This window comes from Sapajus apella, unplaced genomic scaffold (genome assembly GCF_009761245.1).
Source record: "Sapajus apella isolate SASKATOON/1434 unplaced genomic scaffold, GSC_monkey_1.0 scaffold2, whole genome shotgun sequence".
NCBI classification, from domain to species: domain Eukaryota; kingdom Metazoa; phylum Chordata; class Mammalia; order Primates; family Cebidae; genus Sapajus; species Sapajus apella.
The window spans coordinates 70,243,916-70,262,649 of record NW_022436942.1 but is presented as its reverse complement, the minus strand read 5'-3'; the positions used below and the strand labels follow the sequence as shown (position 1 = coordinate 70,262,649).

Genomic DNA, 18,734 nt, shown 5'->3' with positions numbered 1-18,734 from the left:
TCTGTACTTTTGTATAATAGTACGCATAGGAAGCTTGCATGCATTACTCTCCAGCGGGTTTTGCAAGGAGGGCTCAAGGATCAACCAGTTGATTTCTTTCCTAGAATCACTTCTTTGAATCCATCATCCTCCTTTGTGGGGACTTCCTCAGAGCCAGGCATGGATTTTTACTCCCTGGGAATCAGAGTAAAGATTCTGATTCACAGACCTGGCCGGGGTTTAGCGGCAGAGATTTCAAGTTGAGTCATTTGCTAGAAGTCGCTGTTGTTGGCCTGTGGGAGAAAGTTCCCCAGGAGGTCCAGCTCACCCAAGTCGGGCAGCTCTCACATCTCTCCAGACCAATAGAGAGTTTCCAGGAAAAGGTGGGAGGGAGAAGTTCAATCACACTGAATGACTGGTCGTGCTACTCAAATCCTGACCCTGTTCTCTATTCACACAGATAAGATCCCGAGCCAAAGTTGAGAAAATTCGAGCAAGTTTATTTAACAATAATGATTTGATTGGTTTGTCAAGTTTGGATGGTGAAGATGAATTGATGGAAATGTCAACGGAAGAGATTCTAACCGTGTCTGTAGTAAATCAGAGTCTCTTTGATACTCAAGGGAGTCCAGGGTTAGAAGATTATTTCAATGATAAGTCAATTAAAGGTGGGTTCTGGATTTTTTTTTTAATCTGTAGACTTTTTGTGGAGCAATTTTAGGCTCACAGAAAAAAAATTGTATTAAAATTCCTCCCCTCCCCAGTGTTGCCTATTTTTTTTTTTTTTTACAGTCCAGAGGTCTTTTATTTTTTTTTAACACCTATTATGCCATGAATTCATAAGGAATAGGTTCCAGCAGCTCAGGCTCCTTCCCATTGGTTCTCACAAAGTGTGCTTCTCTGGGTGGAGCAGGCTGGCACTTCAGTTGGACCCAGGTACCTTTCTCTTTGGCTTTTTTCTTTTTCTGATCATTTTCCTTCACACGTTTAGGAAGCTGTCTCGGCTCTTAGAGTGCTTGATGTGCTCAATATGCACATTAATTCTCTTGGCAAGAATCTTGCCCTTAACTTGTTTGTTTACAACAATGCCAACAGCATGCTGGGTAACATTGTAGACTCTTCCAGTTTTGCCATGATAACATTTGTGGGGCATTCCTTTTTGAACAATACCCATTCCCTTGATGTCTACAATATCACCTTTCTCATAGATTCACATATACGTGGCCAAAGGAACAGCTCCATGTTTTCTGAAAGGCGTAGAGAACATATATCGAGTGCCTCTCCTCTTTCCCTTTGTGTTCGTCATTTTGGCCAATTACTGGAAGATGGCGGTTCCGGCCAAAAGGCCAGTGTCCCCTATTTTTAACATCTTGCATTAAAGAGGATCTTGGCAGCTACTCCTGGGTTGCAGATTTTGAAAATGATTCAGAGAGTGTTGGGGAGATGGGATAAGAGACTCCATTGTTGGCCAGTGGGGGTTGATTGTATGCGCCTTTGTATGATGTGAAAAGAATGTTCCTACCCTCTCCCAGCTGTCAGGACACTGAAGGCCATGGGGGCAGCCCCTGCCTGCCGCATTCCAGCTGGAGAGGCTACCAGGGGTGGTTTTGTGCCACCTGCAACAGGCTTGAATGTGGGCTTGTATTCAAGTCATTTTTTCCTTTTTGAGTAGCCAGGCTTCCCCTGGTTCAAGTGCAAGTGTATTTATCTGGTTCTGTCCTATGCAGCTAGAACATTGCTGGTAATTATTTGGTCATATGCTTAAGAACAGCTCATGCCTCTCCCTTGTAAAACTGACTCTTGGGGAAGAAACAGCTCCAGCCCTTTTCTCTCCGAAGTCACATTTGCTAGCTTTTGCCATTTTGATGGCTCTTTTGTGGAGTAGACTCTGTCTGTTTCCTCACTAATTTTTTTAAATTCCTCTTTTCTTTCTGTTTTTATTACTTTTTTCTTTTTAAAATGTTTTTCTTTATAAAAAAATATTTATTATTCATACAGGGAGGGCCTTCCTATGTTGCCCAGGCTGGTCTCAAACTCCTAGGTTCAAGCAATCCTCCAGCCTTGGCCTCCCAAAGTTCTGGGACTACAGGCATGAGCCACCACACCGGCCTTAATCTAATTCTTTTTTTTTTTTTTTTTTTTTTTTTGAGACGGAGTTTCACTCATGTTACCCAGGCTGGAGTGCAATGGCGCGACCTCGGCTCACCGCAACCTCCGCCTCCTGGGTTCAGGCAATTCTCCTGCCTCAGCCTCCTGAGTAGCTGGCATTACAGGCACCACCATGCCTGGCTAATTTTTTGTATTTTCAGTAGAGACGGGGTTTCACCATGTTGACCAGGATGGTCTCGAGCTCTTGACCTCGTGATCCACCCGCCTCGGCCTCCCAAAGTCCTGGGATTACAGGCTTGAGCCACTGCGCCCGGCCAATCTAATTCTTTAATGTTTGAAATTTCATCATAGAGTTGGTCTGTTGTTCTGTGTTTATGAAGTAGAAAAACGTAATATTTTTTTGGGGGACAGAGTCTCTCTCTGTCGTCCAGGCTGGAGTGCAGTGGTGAGATCTCAGCTCATCGCAGCCTCCATCCATCTCCCAGGTTCAAGCAATTATCCAGCATCAGCATCCCCAGTAGCTGGGATTATGGGTGCATGCTGCCATACCCAGCTAATTTTTGTATTTTTCGTAGAGGCAGGATTTCATCATGTTGGCCAGGCTGGTCTCAAACTCCTGACCTCAAGTGATCTGCCCACCTCGGGCTCCCAAAGTGCTGGGATTACAGGTATGAACCATTGCACTGAGCCCAAAAATGTAATATTGAGGCCGGGCGCGGTGGCTCATGCCTGTAATCCCAGCACTTTGGGAGGCCGAGGCGGGTGGATCACGAGGTCAAGAGATCGAGACCATCCTGGTCAACATGGTGAAACCCTGTCTCTACTAAAAACTACAAAAAATTAGCTGGGCATGGTGGCGCGTGCCTGTAATCCCAGCCACTCAGGAGGCTGAGGCAGGAGAATTGCCTGAACCCAGGAGGCGGAGGTTGCGGTGAGCCGAGATCGCACCATTGCACTCCAGCCTGGGTAACAAGAGCGAAACTCCGTCTCAAAAAAAAAAAAAAAAAAAAATGTAATATTGAATAGAGGTTTTGTTGTTTAAAATTATTACCCCTGGCTGGGTACAGTGGCTCATGCCTGTAATCCCAGCACTTTGGGAGGCCAAGGCAGAAGGATTGCTTGAGCCGAGGAATTTGAGACCAGTCTGGGTGGCATAGTGAGACTTTGTCTCTACAAAAATTAAGCCAGGCATGGTGGCACGTGCCTGTAGTCCCAGCTACTCAGGAGGCTAAGGTGGGAAGATCACCTGAGCCCAGGAGTCAGAGGCTGTGGTGAGCTGAGATCACGCCACTGCACTCCAACCTGGATAACAGAGCAAGACCTTGTCTAAAAAAAAAAAAAAAAAAAATTACCCAATCATGAAATCTGGAAATGTTCCCTCAGAGATGGGATCAGGGTGAGGTAAATGTGGTCTTAGGTATGCAATTTAATGGGGCTCCAAAAATTCAGTCAGTAAGATAAATAATATTCTAGTGCAGTTTTTTTTTAAAGTCATAATTAAAGTATTCATGATCAGCAGTGTTAATATTTTAAATAAAGATAGGATCAGCATTACTGATCTTTTCCTCTTCCTCAGGTTCCGAAATGGGTCAGCACAGTACTGTAAATATTTTGCTCATCATGGAGGGTTTTTTTACATTTATTTTATTTATTTATTTATTTTTTAGACAGAGTCTTGCTGAGAGTCCAGTCTCCCAGGCTAGAGTGCAGTGGCACTATCTCAGCTGACTGCAACCTCCACCTCCCGGGTTCAAGCAATTCTCCTACGTCAGCCTCCTGAGCAGCTAGGACTATAGTCCCACACCACCATGCTCGGCAAATTTTTGTATTTTTAGTAGAGAGGGGTTTTCACCATGTTGGCCAGGCTGGACTTGAACTCCTGACCTCAAGTGAGCCACCTGCTTCAGCCTCCCAAGTGCTGGGATTACAGGTGTGAGTTACTGCATCTGGCCTCATGTGAGGGTTTTAAACTGTGTCAGCTGAGGGCTCAGCCCCTCTCTTCCACGCACCTGCCTGTCCCACCTTCAGCCCAGATGTGCTGGAGTTGCCACAGCTGGGCCTGGCCTCGGCCAGACTCCCTAAGAGAGGGAGTGGCCAGAGGGAATGAGGGGCCTAGGCTGCCAGGAGAAGGGAGTGATTCCTGAGACCACACAGATAGATGGGTTCATGACTGGCCCTTAGGAAAGGCGAGAACAGCTTCTAGAGTGCTTGTTTGGGGACAAAAAAATATTTTTTTCTGGTGCTCCTGGACAGTTTTCTTGTACCTCAGAAAACTTTCACCTGCCTGTCATACCAATTTTGAAGCACATTTCCTAAGAATACAATCACCTGTTTAACAAGTTGTACTTCCCACTGAAAATACTTGCTGGCTATCTATTCTCTGGGACTATTCTAGGCTAGACTGCTATGATAAATAGCCCCAAGAGGACAATGGCTCAAGTCCAGTGGAAGTTAATTCCCTGCAGATGTAAGAGCTGGGGTGAGCACTGAGGTATACCCACCCTCAAGGAGGGGCCTGTCCTCCCTGAGCAGCCAGGTAGGGGCCAAGTGCAGAGGAGAGCAGCCTGGCCCCTGGGTAGCTCACATCCCACAGTGACCACGGTTGCAGGGCCACCCCTGACGGCAAGAAAGACTGGACATGTGCTGGGGCTGTGCCCAGAGAGGGAGCCAGGCTTTGGTGGGCAGCTCGCCATTCCACTGGCATCCATCCACTGCCCCTTTCAGTGTTTGGACACGGAATGCTCGCAGGGCTTGTCCCGATGCATGTTCACAGCACAGTTGTTTTGCTCCCTCTCCGTCCAACAGGGGAGAAGCTGGTGCCGGGGGCCAGAGAGGTTCTGACGGAAATATTTAAGAGCTGTGCCCATTCAGAGCAGACGCTGAGCCTGACACCAGCGAAGCCCATCAGAGTCTCTGACATTTATCTTAGCAAAGAGCAGATCAACTCCCAGACCCCAGGCAACCTCCTCCACCTCTTCTTCACCAATGTCCGGCCTCCAAAAAAGGTGCTGGAGGATCAGCTCACCCAGGTAGCTGCCCGTCCCCACCGTGCCCAGGCCAGGCCTCAAGTGCTCCGCAAGGCAAACCTGAGAGCCTCCTCCCCACCTCTGTACTCCACAGATCCTGAGGAAGTATGGCGTGCCAAAGCCCAAGTTTGACAAGAGCAAGTACAGCAAGGCCGGAAAGGAGCAACACCCCGTGAAGGTGGTGAGCACCAAGCGGCCCATCACCAAACCGCCCGCCAAGGACAAGGCCGTGCTCAACAGCGTGAGGTACGTGCCCCAAGGAGCCCGGGCAGCCTGGCCATGGGCAGATGTGGAGGCAGCCTCCAAGCAGGAGCCTTGGGGATGGCAGCTCCTCTGGAGGAGCCTGGTTTCGGGATTTTTTTGTCATGCTTTGTTACCCAGGCTAGAGTGCAGCGGCCCGATCATAGCTCACTGCAGCTTTAACCTCCCAGGCTCAAGCAATCCTCCCCGCTCAGCCTCCTGAGTAGCCGGAACTATAGGCACATGACACCTCACCTGGCTAAATTTGAAAAATTTTCTGTACAGATGGGGTTTCTTTTTTTCTTTTTTTTTTTTTTTTTTTCTTTTTTTCTTTTTTTCTTCATTTATATTGTGTCAGATGGGGTTTCACCATGTTGGCCAGGTTGGTCTCGAACTTCTGGGCTCAAGCGATGGGCCTGCATTGCCCTCCCAAAATGCTGAGGTTACAGGCGGGGGCCACTGCGCCTGGTGGGTGTCTGGGCCCCTTCTGGTAAGTGCCTTTCTCAGTCCTCAGCCCCATCAGCTGAGCACCAGAGTTTCATTTTATCCACAGGTGCGGTCAAATCCTGACCATGCAGGCTGGAAAGCCGACCCATCTAAATGAAGACAACATCTAAAATGTACAGAATTTTTTTAAAAATCCTACTTCTTTTTGCCGCACAAATAATGCATAGTTATTGTAGGAAGATTAGAAAATGCGTAACACCTTAAGCCTAGGAGTTCAAGACTAACCTGGGCAACATGGCAAAACCCCAGCTCTACAAAACAATATAAAAAAAATTGCCGACTGTGGTGGTGTGCACCTGTGGTCCCAGCTACTCGAGAAGCTGAAGCAGGAGGATGGCTTGAGCCCCAGAGGTCAAGGCGGCAGTGAGTCATGATCATACCGCTGCTCTCCAGTCCAGCCTGGTGACAGAACAAGACCCTGCCTCAAAAAAAAAAAAAAATGCATAGTGCCTATTGGGAAAAGTTAAATTGCCCCATGCATAACAGCCACTTTTAAGTACATGACCTTTGATTTATGCCTATGTATTATTTTCTTAAGTTTTGAATGACTAAAATGGTAGAAAATTTGAAAACATACACAGTGAAAAGCCACTCGACCATTCTTAAGCCTTGAAGTTCCCTCCCTGAGCCTGTAAGGTTGCTTCTCCAGCCTTTCAGAAGAACCCTTTCTGTAAATACACAAGCAGTTCTACTCATATGCCCAGTGCTGGGCACCATACACCATGTCCACGCCTTGCCATTTTTATTTAATACTGATTTTGGTGATCATTTCAGACTAGTACAAAAAGAATTCCCCATTCCTTTAAAAAATAGCTACATAACATTCTACATGTGGATATGCATATAAATTTAATAGAATATTCTTTTTTTTTTTTTTTTTTTTTTGAGACGGAGTTTCGCTGTTGTTACCCAGGCTGGGGTGCAATGGCGCGATCTCGGCTCACCGCAACCTCCGCCTCCTGGGTTCAAGCAATTCTCCTGCCTCAGCCTCCCGAGCAGCTGGGACTACAGGCACGCACCACCATGCCCAGCTAATTTTTTTGTATTTTTAGTAGAGACGGGGTTTCACCATGTTGACCAGGATGGTCTCAATCTCTTGACCTCGTGATCCACCCACCTCGGCCTCCCAAAGTGCTGGGATTACAGGCGTGAGCCACCGCGCCCGGCCTTAGAATATTCTTTAGAAAATGGCTCAGGCCATTTTCTATGACTCTCAAGTACTCAGAGTTGAAACCTTGATAGCAAAGTATTACCCAGTAAGAGTCTCTAGAGGAACTGTTTAACCAGAAAAACAAAGGATTTTAAAAATTAATTCATTAGGTAGAAATGGCGTTCTTCACTCAGCACTGTCCTGTAGTACTTTCTGTGCTGGTGGAAATCAGTGCTGTGTCTATGTCTGTGCTGTTGGGTGCAGCAGCCCCTAGCCGCAACTGGCTATGGGGCATTTGCATTGTGGCAAGGGTAAACAGGAACTGAATTTCTGATTATATTTCATTTTAATTAATTTAACCTTAGGTGGCTACATCTGGCTAGTGACTACCTTATTGAACAATGTAGCTCTAAAATATGTAGAGTGTTTGAAAAGAGTCTCTACAAGATTTGTCACAGTTTAAGGCAGGAATTTGTCCTTGTAATTTGCTCAGCAAACTTTTCTCACTCAGAACAAAGGTGGTCTTGAACCCAGCCCTGTCTAAGCCCTCAGTTGGAGGAGGGGGCAGGAATGAATGCCTGTACTAGACTGTATATTTCCTATCGGAAGGAGTGTGAACGTGCGTTAGTCTAATTCCAGTGCTTTGGTCTACAGCAGGACTGCCTTAAGTGAGAAGAAGCCAACTGTGAAGCCAAAGTCACCAGAAAAGAGCAAACCAGATGAAAAGGACCCAGAAAAGTCACCTACCAAAAAACAAGAAGGTGAATGAGCAGGTGGGGCCTGGAGCAGGCGGGGACCTGCTTCCACCCTGGAGTCTGGGCAGCCTCCCAGGAGCAGGCCTCTGCTTTTCCCGACTGGTTGCTCTCCCACTGGGATGGCCCCTGCTCTGGGCTATGGGTTCCCTGGGGTATCAGGCAGGGCAACATTTCCAGAGATGCTGGGAAATATTCCTGGCTAGGGATCACCCCTGGATGCCATCTTTGATGACCATGAACTTGAGGAGGTAAAATAGCAATTCCAGAAACACTACACACCAAGGGTGAAGAATAGATGATTGTCACTGAAAAGTGAAGATTGGGAAATCTGCTTGGACACTTTCTTCTAGAAGGCACTGGCCTGAGCTAGTGGCCCGTGCTGGGGCAGTAGAATGTAAGCCTCCAGAAAGACCAGGCAGCATTAGAGAAAGCTATTCTGTTGTCTGGAAAATTGCTTTGTCAGTCGGGGATGTTTCTGAGTTTCATAGAAAGAGGGGACATGGGGAAACTACAGCCAGTTGAGGGGTTACGGTTGGGGGCCTGGGCACGTGAGGGCTTATGAGTATCCTGTGCACAATGGGTTGCAATGGCAAATGACAGTCTCCAGAGTTACGGGAGGGAGAGGGGAATTAGGTGGTTTGGGCCGTGAGGGAGAGGCTGTGGTGAGAGCACATGCATTGGAGGCACGCGATGTGCACAGGTCTTGCCAGATTCCTCACACTGAACCCTTTCCACCAGTCCCTGAGGAAAAATACCTGACACTGGAAGGATTTCACAAATTTGTTATTGACCGAGCCAAGCAAGACATCCGCAGCGTCTGGAGGGCGATCTTGTCCTGCGGTTATGATCTTCATTTTGAGAGGTAAGAGGGTTACCCTCAACCCAGTTGTCACCTTGCACAGAAATTGTTTTAGCCAAAAGCATAGTATCTGGGGAACTGGTCCATCTCCCCTGTTGATAATGCTTTCTGAGTTACTAATTTCTTTCTGAGTTTTTTCCTAAGTGCTAAATGGGTTTTCTAACCCATTTTTAAACAAACCTGTTCTTTTTCTCCACATGCCTGACTTGGGGACTGTGCTGGTCAGCTCAGGCTGCCGTGACAGGACACTACACACTGGGTGGCTTCAACAACAGAAACGTGTTCTCTCTCAGTTCTGGAGGCTGGAAGGCCCCGATCAAGCTGTCAGCAGCGCTGGTTTCTCCTGGGGCTGCCATCCTTGGCTCCTGGACTGCCACCTTCTCAAGGTCCCTTCATGGGGTCTTCCCTCAGTACCTATCTGTGTCCTACTCTCCTCTTCTTACAAAGACACGAGTCCTGTCTGATGAGGGGCCCATGCTAATGACGTCCTTAACCTTAATCACCTCTTTAAAGGCCCTGTCTCCAAATACAGTCACACTGGGGATTAGGGCTTCAACATACGTATCTGCTGGGGGACTGGGAGAACACAGTTCAGTCCCATCACAGATAGTTTCTCACCCCAAAGAACCTTGTCCTCAAAGTCACACTTTGCCTTGAGTCTCCATTGCCCTCCCTCTTTCCCAGGCAGGGGCACAGCTAGGACTCCAGGCCTAGATATGGTTTCCCCTTTCTAGCTGTAAGTGAATCCCACACAGTCCAGGAATCACCCTGCCCTGCCCTCCCTCTGACTTGCAAGCATGCATGCACGCACGCACATATACCCCTACCCTACTCAGCCTTGTCCATAGGAAGTACACCTGGCATCAATCAATGAAAATGGCTACCAGGCCAGATGCGGGGGCTCACACCTGTGATCACAGCACTTTGGGAAGCTGAGGCAGGCAGATCATGAGGTCAGGAATTCGAGACCAGCCTGGACAACATAGTGAAACCCCATCTCTAAAAAAAATAATACAGAAATCAGCTAGGCCTGGTGGTGTGCACCTGGAATCCCAGGTACTCAGGAGGCTGAGGCAGGAGCTTGAACCTGGGGAGTGGAAGTTGCAGTGAGCCGAGGTCACACCACTGCACTTCAGCCTGGGTGACAGAGCAAGACTTCATCTCGGAAAAAAGAAAAAAGAAAGTGGATACCAAGCTCAGGTGCAGTGGCTCATGCCTGTAAACCAGTACTTTGGGAGGCCAAGGCAGGTGTATCACCTGAGGACAGGAGTTCAAGACCAACCTGACCAACACAGCGAAACCCCGTCTCTACTAAAAATACAAAAATTAGCCAAGTGTGGTGACGCATGCCTGTAATCCCAGCTACTGGGGAGGCTGAGGCAGGAGAATTGCTTGAACTCGGGAGGCGGAAGTTGCAGTGAGCTGAGCCGAGACTGCGCCATTGCACCCCAGCCTCGGCAACAAGAGTGAAACTTCCTCTGGGAAAAAAGAAAAAAGGCCAGGTGAAGTGGCTCACACTTATAATCCCAGCACTTTGGGAGGCCGAGGCAGGCAGATAACCTGAGGTTGGGGGTTTGAGACCAGCCTGACCAACATGGAGAAGTCCCGTCTCTACTAAAAATACAAAATTAGCCAGGTGTGGTGGCACATGCCTGTAATCCCAGCTACTTAGGAGGCTGAGGCAGGAGAATCACTTGAAGCCAGGAGGTGGAGGTTGTGATGGGCCAAGATGGCGCCACTGCACTCCAGCCTGGGCAACAAGAGCGAAACTCCATCTCAAAAAAAAAAAAAAAAAAGAAAAGAAAATGGGTACCAAAACATACTCTTTAAAAATCCATTTTCAGAATTGAGAAATGCTCTTCTGCTTGGTGCCAGCATTTTATACCATCGTTGAAGGCTCAGGGTCAGTCCATGAATGGATCTTGCACTATGGTGGCAGGGACAAGTTTTCTGAATTTGTTTTAGAAATCGGGAACTGGGATGACTTTGGGGTTTTGTTGAAAAGTAGAATCACCTTTTGTTGAAAAGTAGAAGCTGCATTCTAAGTGGAAAGGGGACAAATTGGGCTGCAAATTAATTCTGAAGTGATGCATTTGTAGTCTCTAGAAGGGCACACTCAGGCTGAGTGCAGTGGCTCACACCTGTAATCCCAGCACTATGGGAGGCCAAAGTGGGTGGATCGCTTGAGTCCAGGAGTTCAAGACCAGCCTGGGCAGCATGGCAAAACCCTGTCTCTGTTAAAAATATAAAAATTAGCCAGGCATGGTGACATGCACCTGTAATCCCAGCTACTTAGAAGGCTGAGAAGGGAAGATCACTTGAGCCTGGGAGGCCAAGGCTGCAGTCTGCCGAGATCATGCCACTGCACTCCAGTCTGGGTGACAGAGTGAGACCCTGTCTCAAAAAACAAAAAAATACCCAATAAGGCGGGGTGCAATGGCTCACGCCTATAATCCCAGCACTTTGGGAGGCCGAGGTGGGCAGATCACAAGGTCAAGAGATTGAGACCATCCTAGCCAACATGGTGAAACCCCCTCTCTACGAAAAATACAAAAATTAGCCAGGTGTGGTGGTACGCACCTGTGGTCCCAGCTACTCGGGAGGCTGAGGCAGAAGAATCGCTTGAACCCAGGAGGCAGAGGTTGCAGTGAGCCGAGATTGCGCCACTGCACTCCAGCCTGGTGACAGAGCAAGACTCCGTCTAAAAAAAAAGAAAAAAAAAAAACACAATAAAAGGCCACATTCACAGGGGCCTTCTGAGGTGGTGGTGATGGCCTGACACATCCTGCCTCACCATGGACTTTTCTAAAGGAAGCCAAAGGCTTCTGCTTGGATCATTCAATCTAGAGAGCCACGGGGGACCCCCTTTTGAAAGAGGCTTAGATCTGTCTTTGAGCACTCCTTGGATGGGACAGAGTTGGCCTATAGGAAGGAAACACCTGATGCTGCCCCCAGCCCCCAGGGTAATGTTCTCAATATGACAGTGGCCACAGGCTCTGAGGGTGCCACAGGCTCTGAAATTAGTGGCTCTGCCAGGCATCTGCCCACTTGCCTGCCTTTCTTGGGTTAATAGCCCAATATTTGTGGAATAAGGACATGCACCCTCTCTGAAAACCTCACAGTGTGTACAGACCAGAAGGCCACGTCCGGTATTCTGTGCCCACAGCATCACTGTGCGATGCGTCAGTGAGTATCTCACCCAGCGTTTTTCTGGAAGTCGATTTTTCAGTCCCGCTGATGTGGGATCAGACAGGACACACTGCTCTGCAACCTTTTTCTCTTTTGAGACAGGGTCTGACTCTGTCATCCAGGCTGACGCGCAGTGGCACAGTCACAGCTCACTGCAGCCTCAGCCTCCTGGGTTTAGGTCATTCTCTCACCTCAGCTCCCGCGGTAGCTGGGACCACAGGCACACGACACTGTGCCCAGCAAATTTTTGTGGCTGGTTGGTTGGTTGGTTTTTTTGTTTTTTTGTAAAAATGGATTTACTGCTGCTCAGTCTGGTCTCAAATTCTTAGCAAGGGATCTGCCCGCCTCAGCCTCCCAAAGTGCTGGGATTACAGGCATGAGCCACCTTGGCTGGCCTGCAATCTGCTTTTTAAAAATTTGTCCACATCCTCCCATATTGATCATTTTCATGGCTTCTAGCATCGCATTGTTAGGTGCAGTGTAATTAATTCAGCTAATCCCCTATCGATGGACAGTTGGGTTGTGTCTGACACTGCTGCAGTAACACACCCCTGCAGCAGTTCCCTCAGAAGCATATGTTGGCCCGTCTGTTCTAAGAGTTCCACAGGTGAATTCTGGAATGGGCTTGCTGGGAAAAGACAAATGACATCAGTGACACCAGCAGCTGACAATTCTTGTGGATTTGGAACGTGCTGGGCACCATGCTGTGTGCTTCACAGGCATCCTCTCATTGAATTCTTGTGCCTGGCCAGGTGCAGTGGCTCATGCCTGTAACGCTAGCACTTGGGGAGCTGAGGCAGAAGGGTGGCTTGAGCCCAGGATTTCAAGAACAGCCTGAGCAACACAACAAGACCTCACCTCTACAAAATTTTAAAAATTAGGCGAGCGTAGTGGCTCTCACTGATAGTCCCAGCTACTGGGGAAGCTGAGGCGGGAGGATCACTTGAGTCCAGGAGTTCAAGGCTGCAGTGAGCTCTGATTGCCCCACTGCACTCCAGCCCGGGCAACAGAGCAAGATTTTGTCTCTAAGGGCAAAAAAGCAAGTCTTGTGACACACTGCAGGCTGATGCTATTGTGAACTGCCCATGTACAGTAGTGAAGCATGGGTGGGTGGCTGGCGCCACCTCCCAGAAGTGTGTACCATTCCCACTCCCGCCAGCATGCTTGGCTTGCTTCTTTTGAAAGCACTTTCCCCATGAAGAGCTGTCCGGGCACCAAGAAACAACCTGGAAGGCGAGGCCATCTTCTGAATGTACTGCAGGAGCTGAGGACAGGGCTCTGTGAGAGAAATCTAACAGTCCCGCGTGCGCCCCACCTCACCTTGCCCTTCTCCCCGATCCCCACCCCCAGGTGCGCCTGCATCGATGTCCGACATGCACAGAAGGCCTCAAGAAAGTGGACCCTGGAGATGGATGTGGCGCTTGTGCAGTACATCAACCAGCTATGCCGCCACCTTGCCATCACACCCGCACGGCTCCATCCCCATGAGGTGTACCTGGACCCCGCGGATGCTGCTGATCCCAGAGTGGCGTGTCTCCTGAGTATGTGGCCCTGTGCCTGTGCCCTCCCTGCTGCCTGCTGCCAGCATGCCCCATGACGGGGTGTTTAGAAGGGCTAGATTCATTTAGATGTCCATCAAACAAACACTTATGAACACCTGCTACACGCCAGGTGTGCAAGGAAGAGGGGGCTGATGAAGCAGGGAGAGAGAGGCAGGGAGCCAGGACTGTGGCCTAATTAGTCTGGGGCCTTTTTTAATGCCCATGACAACAAAGCCAGGTAGCAGATAAGGAAATGCGCAGGCTTGGGGGGAATGCCCAGGTCCCTGCCTGAAGGCCCCACTGGGGACAGGCTGCCATGGGGCATGAGAAGTGTTTATAGTCTGATAACTTGTGGTAGAGATGTTAGCCTTCATAACAGGGAACACCATGTTTTTATTAAAAACTAGGATTGCGGCCGGGGCGGTGGCTGAAGCCTGTAATCCCAGCACTTTGGGAGGCCGAGGCGGGTGGATCACGAGGTCAAGAGATCGAGACCATCCTGGTCAACATGGTGAAACCCCGTCTCTACTAAAAATACAAAAATTCAGCTGGGCATGGTGGTGCATGCCTGTAATCCCAGCTACTCAGGAGGCTGAGGCAGGAGAATTGCCTGAACCCAGGAGGCGGAGGTTGCGGTGAGCCGAGATCGCGCCATTGCACTCCAGCCTGGGTAACAAGAGTGAAATTCCGTCTCAAAAAAAAAAAAAACTAGGATTGCACACAAAAAATAAACTGTTAGTTCCCAGATGTCCCCCACTTACAACGTGTTGGCAGTCAGCTCAGTACACTCGTACCAGGCCCTTGCTCTCTCCTGGGTGCCAAGGAGGTAAAGGTGGGTGAGAGGTTGTCCCTGACTTCCATCCGTCACAGCAGAGTGTGAAGAGTGAAGGGTTGAAGGGCAGCATGCCAGTGGCAGTTTTCCTGGTTTTGATATGATGTCGTCATTGGGGACACTGGGTGAAATGTACACAGGACTCTTTGTGCCATTTTTGCAACCGCCTATATCATTATTTCAAAAAATAATGATACAGGCATTTGCAAAAATGACATAAAGAACAATATCATGCACAGTCCTGGCATGGCCCTAAAGGTAGACGAGGGGGCCCTGGACTCCTTAAGAGCCAGCACCTCCATCTGGCCAGCCAGGGCCTCGCCCTTTGTGTCTGCTTGGCATAGGCACAGGCACCTCAGGGGCTGCTCACTCACTGACAGCATCCCCAGGGTCCCAAGTAAAAAATCCACCAATCCCCGTCCCAGTGATCGGGACCCCCTGTGTTGCCTATGAGTCAGGCATCTCAGCCGATCTGGGCCGAGATCTCAGCCTGACTGCTGCCATACCCTGCAGATGTGCCCATTGAGAGCCTGCGCCTGCGCTTTGCCCTGCTGCAGTCCCTCAACACCACGCTGGAGACCTTCTTCCTGCCCCTGGTGGAGCTGCGCCAGACACCCATGTACACCCACAGCATCGCCGCCCTCCTGAAGGAGGCCAAAGGTCAGTGCCTACGCCTGCCCTGGCCCTGCAGGAAGAGAGAGGTGACCTGCAACATGCCAGGGCCAGAATCCATGGGCAGGATCCTTGGGCAGCTCCCCAGGAGACACTTCCCTCCAGTCTTTCATCTAGCAGGCAGGGCTCCTCTGGAGCAATAGGTCCACCCAAGGGAAGTTACTTCAATTATAAAAGTAGCATATGCTCTGAAAAATCACATTATTTTAAGGTTTTTAAATTAATTCAAAATATATGAAGGTCTGTTCACTATCTGGCCTCCAAATCCCTACATGCCAGAGGTGACATTGTTAACAGATGAGTATCTATCCTTCCAGACTTTTCTCTTCACGTACAAATAGATGCATGTGCATACACACAGCTTGTTGTCTTTTTTTAAAATTAAAAATAGGTATCATTTTCCACATTCTGTTTAGCAACTCTAGCTTGTCGTATTGTTTCTAGAAATCGGGTGTCTCCTGGGAATGACAAAGGATAAATGCACCTAGCCGCTGGGTGGAGGCTGACACACCGCCCTCCACCATCAGGACCCTGCTGCGCTGCCACCAGGGACCCTGAGAGTGCTACAGCTAGGGACTGAAGAGAGTTCTAGGGGGACTGGGAGGGAAGGGACGCAGCCCCACCCAGTTCTCTCCCACGTTCCTCTCCTTAGGGCTGATCTTCTACGACACGAAGGTGACAGTGATGAATCGAGTGCTGAACGCCACCGTGCAGCGGACAGCGGACCATGCAGCGCCTGAGATCACCTTGGACCCGCTGGAAATTGTGGGAGGTGGGGTTGGCTGCAGAGACCAAAAAATGCAAAATAGCAGTGCCTAAACACACTAGCAGATTTCTGGAACCCAAAAGAAGCTTCTAGAAGAAGGGGGTTCAGGGCTGGTGCTGTGGTTCTTCCTGTTGTTCTGCTGGAGCATCCCGGTGTGTGGCTTCCTGCTGGAAGGTCCCCTCAGGAGCTCATTCCAGGCAGCAGGGGAAGGGGCATAGCAGAAGGAGCTTGGCTTCCTGGGGCCCACCAGCTGCACAGGGTCAGGTAGGGCAAGCTTTGCTCTGATCAGCCATGTGCCTGCCAAAAATGAGGAAAAGGGCATTGTGGGGAGGCTCCCTAGTATCTCTGTCACAGCATATAGACAGACAGAAGGGAAACATGCAGAAGAAATGAGAGAGGAGTTGGGCGGCAGGTGGGGGGCAGCGAGGACCTCCCTGAGAGGCAGATGGAAGCCTCTAGAAGATCAGAAGGGGCCAAGCACTGGGAGCCCAGGGGAGTGGGTCCAGCAGAGGGAGCCACGAGTGCTAAGACACAAAAGGCTCTAAGGTGTTCTAAGGACAGAGAAGGTACAGGAGACTGAGCGAGGGAGTGGAGCTCCCAGGACAGGCACAGTCCTGCTAGGCCCGGAGCCTGTCTTCAGGGGAAGGGCAGAGGGCAGCCACGGAGGGGTGCTTTGATCAACTCATCTCACTTTCCAGGGGAAATCAGAGCTTCTGAAAACTCCTACTTCTGCCAGGCTGCCCGGCAGCTGGCCTCGGTGCCATCGTCTCAGCTCTGCGTCAAACTGGCCAGCGGCGGCGACCCCACATATGCCTTTAACATCCGCTTCACTGGGGAGGAGGTCCACGGCACCAGTAAGTGGCGGCCTGCTGGGCTCCCCGCTGGAGGAGGTGTGTTTAGTGTCCATCCTTACTCCCCGCTGCCCAAGACCCCAATTTCCAAGAGTAAAAGCCATGTCCTCAGCACCTGCTCTGCAGAAGCCAGGTCTAAACCCAGAGTGGCCTCACGCCCGTGTCCTCCAGACCAGCCCCCTGTGGGAGCCTCAGCCAGTCCCTCCTGGACTTGGGGATCGCGCTTCTGCTCGGGGCACCCTCCGTGCTGATTGGCAGGGTGTTGGGGAGCCCTTGGTTAAGATGGCACCTGGTGTCATCGCACTCTGCAGGGATGAGGACTGGCAGCTGAGCGTGTGCTCCCTCATGACCCTCTCCTGCTTCACCCCAGACATTCAGGACGTTTCCACTGCGGATGGAGAAGAAACCTTGTTTCTCCGCAGCTGGTACACTGCAGGAAAGGCTATCCGGGCAGGAGGGAGCTCCCACCCAGCTCCTTCTCCTCTTTCCTCTGATCTACCCCACGGGAACGCAGCTGCCTCCCACACGGGGGACCTGGCATCCTATGGGCAGGCCTCCCAGGCCTCTCTTAGAACAGCTCTGGTTCACTGAAAGCCCAGGCTCACGCTCAACACCTCATCCTCCCCACAGCAGCAAACCTGCCCACAGCACCAGCCCTGACCCATCCTACACATAGGGAGACTGGGACTCCACAAAGCCAAGTCACTTCCCAAGGTCAGGCGGCCAACTGGGGTTCCAGAGTCCAGCCAGCCCCCTGGCCTTCCAGGAGTCGGTGGTCAGGACTCGCCTGCTTCTCCTTGAAGCAGAGGTGAGGGCCAGGCCTGCCATCTGACCCTGCACTGGGCCCCCACACTGGGTTTTCACATGGTTCTGACCAAGCAGGGTATGGGCACAGGGTATGGGCACAGCTGTGCTCAGAGCTCCCTGACCTTAGTGTACCAATAGAACACACAGGGAAGGGCAGGGGAGAAGATTTGCAAGGAAACCAAAGGCTCATCTTGAATGGCGGCAGGAGAGGAATTGAGCAGTTACCACTGCCCTTTGCATGTTCACACATTTGTCCATTCCTTATGCATTCGTTGGACAAACATGAGCCTGGGCAGTGGGGGAGGCAGTGCTGAGTGAAACAGGTGGCCCTGCCCTCACCCTGGCCTAGGGGGACAGACATGGACCAAACAAGTCCACAACTCAGGCAGGCTTGCAGCTGTGAGAGGTGGCCTGCGTGAGGACCTGCAGTGACCTCACTGAATCCTCAAATGGCCTGTGGGATAGGTACAGTCACTCTCCCATTTGACAAATGGGAGACTGAGCCTCTGGGACATCTTTCCCTCCATGGTATCCCTGGGTGGCCCTGCTAGTGAGTGAAGAGCAGGATTGGACTGAGGCCTCCCAGGCCTGGGACAGCTTCTTCCCACCCGCCACAGCAGCAGACAGGCTGTGGAAGGAGTGGCTGGCTGCTCCGGCCAGCAGGTGAGAGGGAGGGAATGGTGCCGCCTCCCCCTGAGACACCCGAGGTGCCCATGTGTCTCGTCTGTCCTGCAGGCGGCTCTTTCCGGCATTTCCTGTGGCAGGTGTGTAAGGAGCTGCAGAGCTCCTCACTGTCGCTGCTGCTGCTATGCCCCAGCTCAGCTGTCAATAAGAACAAGGTAGGCGGAGCCTGGGCGGAGGCCCCATGCCCCTGAGCTCAGGTCCCGGCACAGTGGCTGAGGGTGGCAGGGTGGTGTGTGTCTCATCACAGCTAAACATTTTCAGAAACCCTCCCAGTCTGTGGGGACAGGTTCATGCCACACTGGCTGGGCAAGCTCTGGGAGCTTGCAGTGACTTCTCTCCTGCCTGCCACAGGGTGTGGTGGCCTGAAACGCATGTTTCCTGGTGGGCACAGAGGCCCACGCCCAGGTCACCTCATGTTCACCTCCACTTCCAGGGCAAGTATATCCTGACCCCAAGCCCCATCACCTACGGGGAGGAGCAGCTGCTGCACTTCCTGGGGCAGCTGCTGGGGATTGCGATTCGGGCAGACGTCCCGCTGCCCCTGGACCTCCTGCCTTCCTTCTGGAAGACGCTGGTGGGTGAGCCCCTGGACCCTGAACAAGACCTGCAGGAAGCAGACATCCTCACCTACAATTACGTCAAGAAGTTTGAGAGCGTGAGTGCAAGGCGCAATTCTCCTGGGGGGGCCTCCCCATCACCTCACTTAGGCCTCCATGCAGACCTGAGCTCCCTGCTAAGGCTGGGTTGGGATTCCCCCAGAGGACCTT

The 18,734-nt window shown here is 50.8% G+C and overlaps 1 protein-coding gene and 1 pseudogene across 9 annotated transcripts in view; one reads left to right on the top strand and one right to left on the bottom strand.

The window, feature by feature from the left end:
• Positions 1–18,734, top strand: part of HECTD4 (HECT domain E3 ubiquitin protein ligase 4) — a 231,704-nt gene that overhangs the window by 206,645 nt on the left and 6,325 nt on the right. For 7 of the 9 annotated variants that reach the window (XM_032240131.1, XM_032240112.1, XM_032240155.1 and 4 more), the window contains exons 62-72: positions 440–647; positions 4,894–5,117; positions 5,209–5,360; positions 7,666–7,772; positions 8,505–8,628; positions 13,165–13,355; positions 14,701–14,847; positions 15,512–15,631; positions 16,324–16,479; positions 18,019–18,122; positions 18,401–18,622. In XM_032240131.1, the coding sequence (XP_032096022.1) occupies positions 440–647; positions 4,894–5,117; positions 5,209–5,360; positions 7,666–7,772; positions 8,505–8,628; positions 13,165–13,355; positions 14,701–14,847; positions 15,512–15,631; positions 16,324–16,479; positions 18,019–18,122; positions 18,401–18,622 (1,755 nt within the window). Of the gene's footprint in view, positions 1–439; positions 648–4,893; positions 5,118–5,208; positions 5,361–7,665; positions 7,773–8,504; positions 8,629–13,164; positions 13,356–14,700; positions 14,848–15,511; positions 15,632–16,323; positions 16,480–17,106; positions 17,998–18,018; positions 18,123–18,400; positions 18,623–18,734 lie in introns of those variants that run through there. The other 2 variants (XM_032240103.1, XM_032240148.1) reach the window with 2 other exon arrangements.
• On the bottom strand, positions 804–1,317 carry LOC116524746 (annotated as a pseudogene).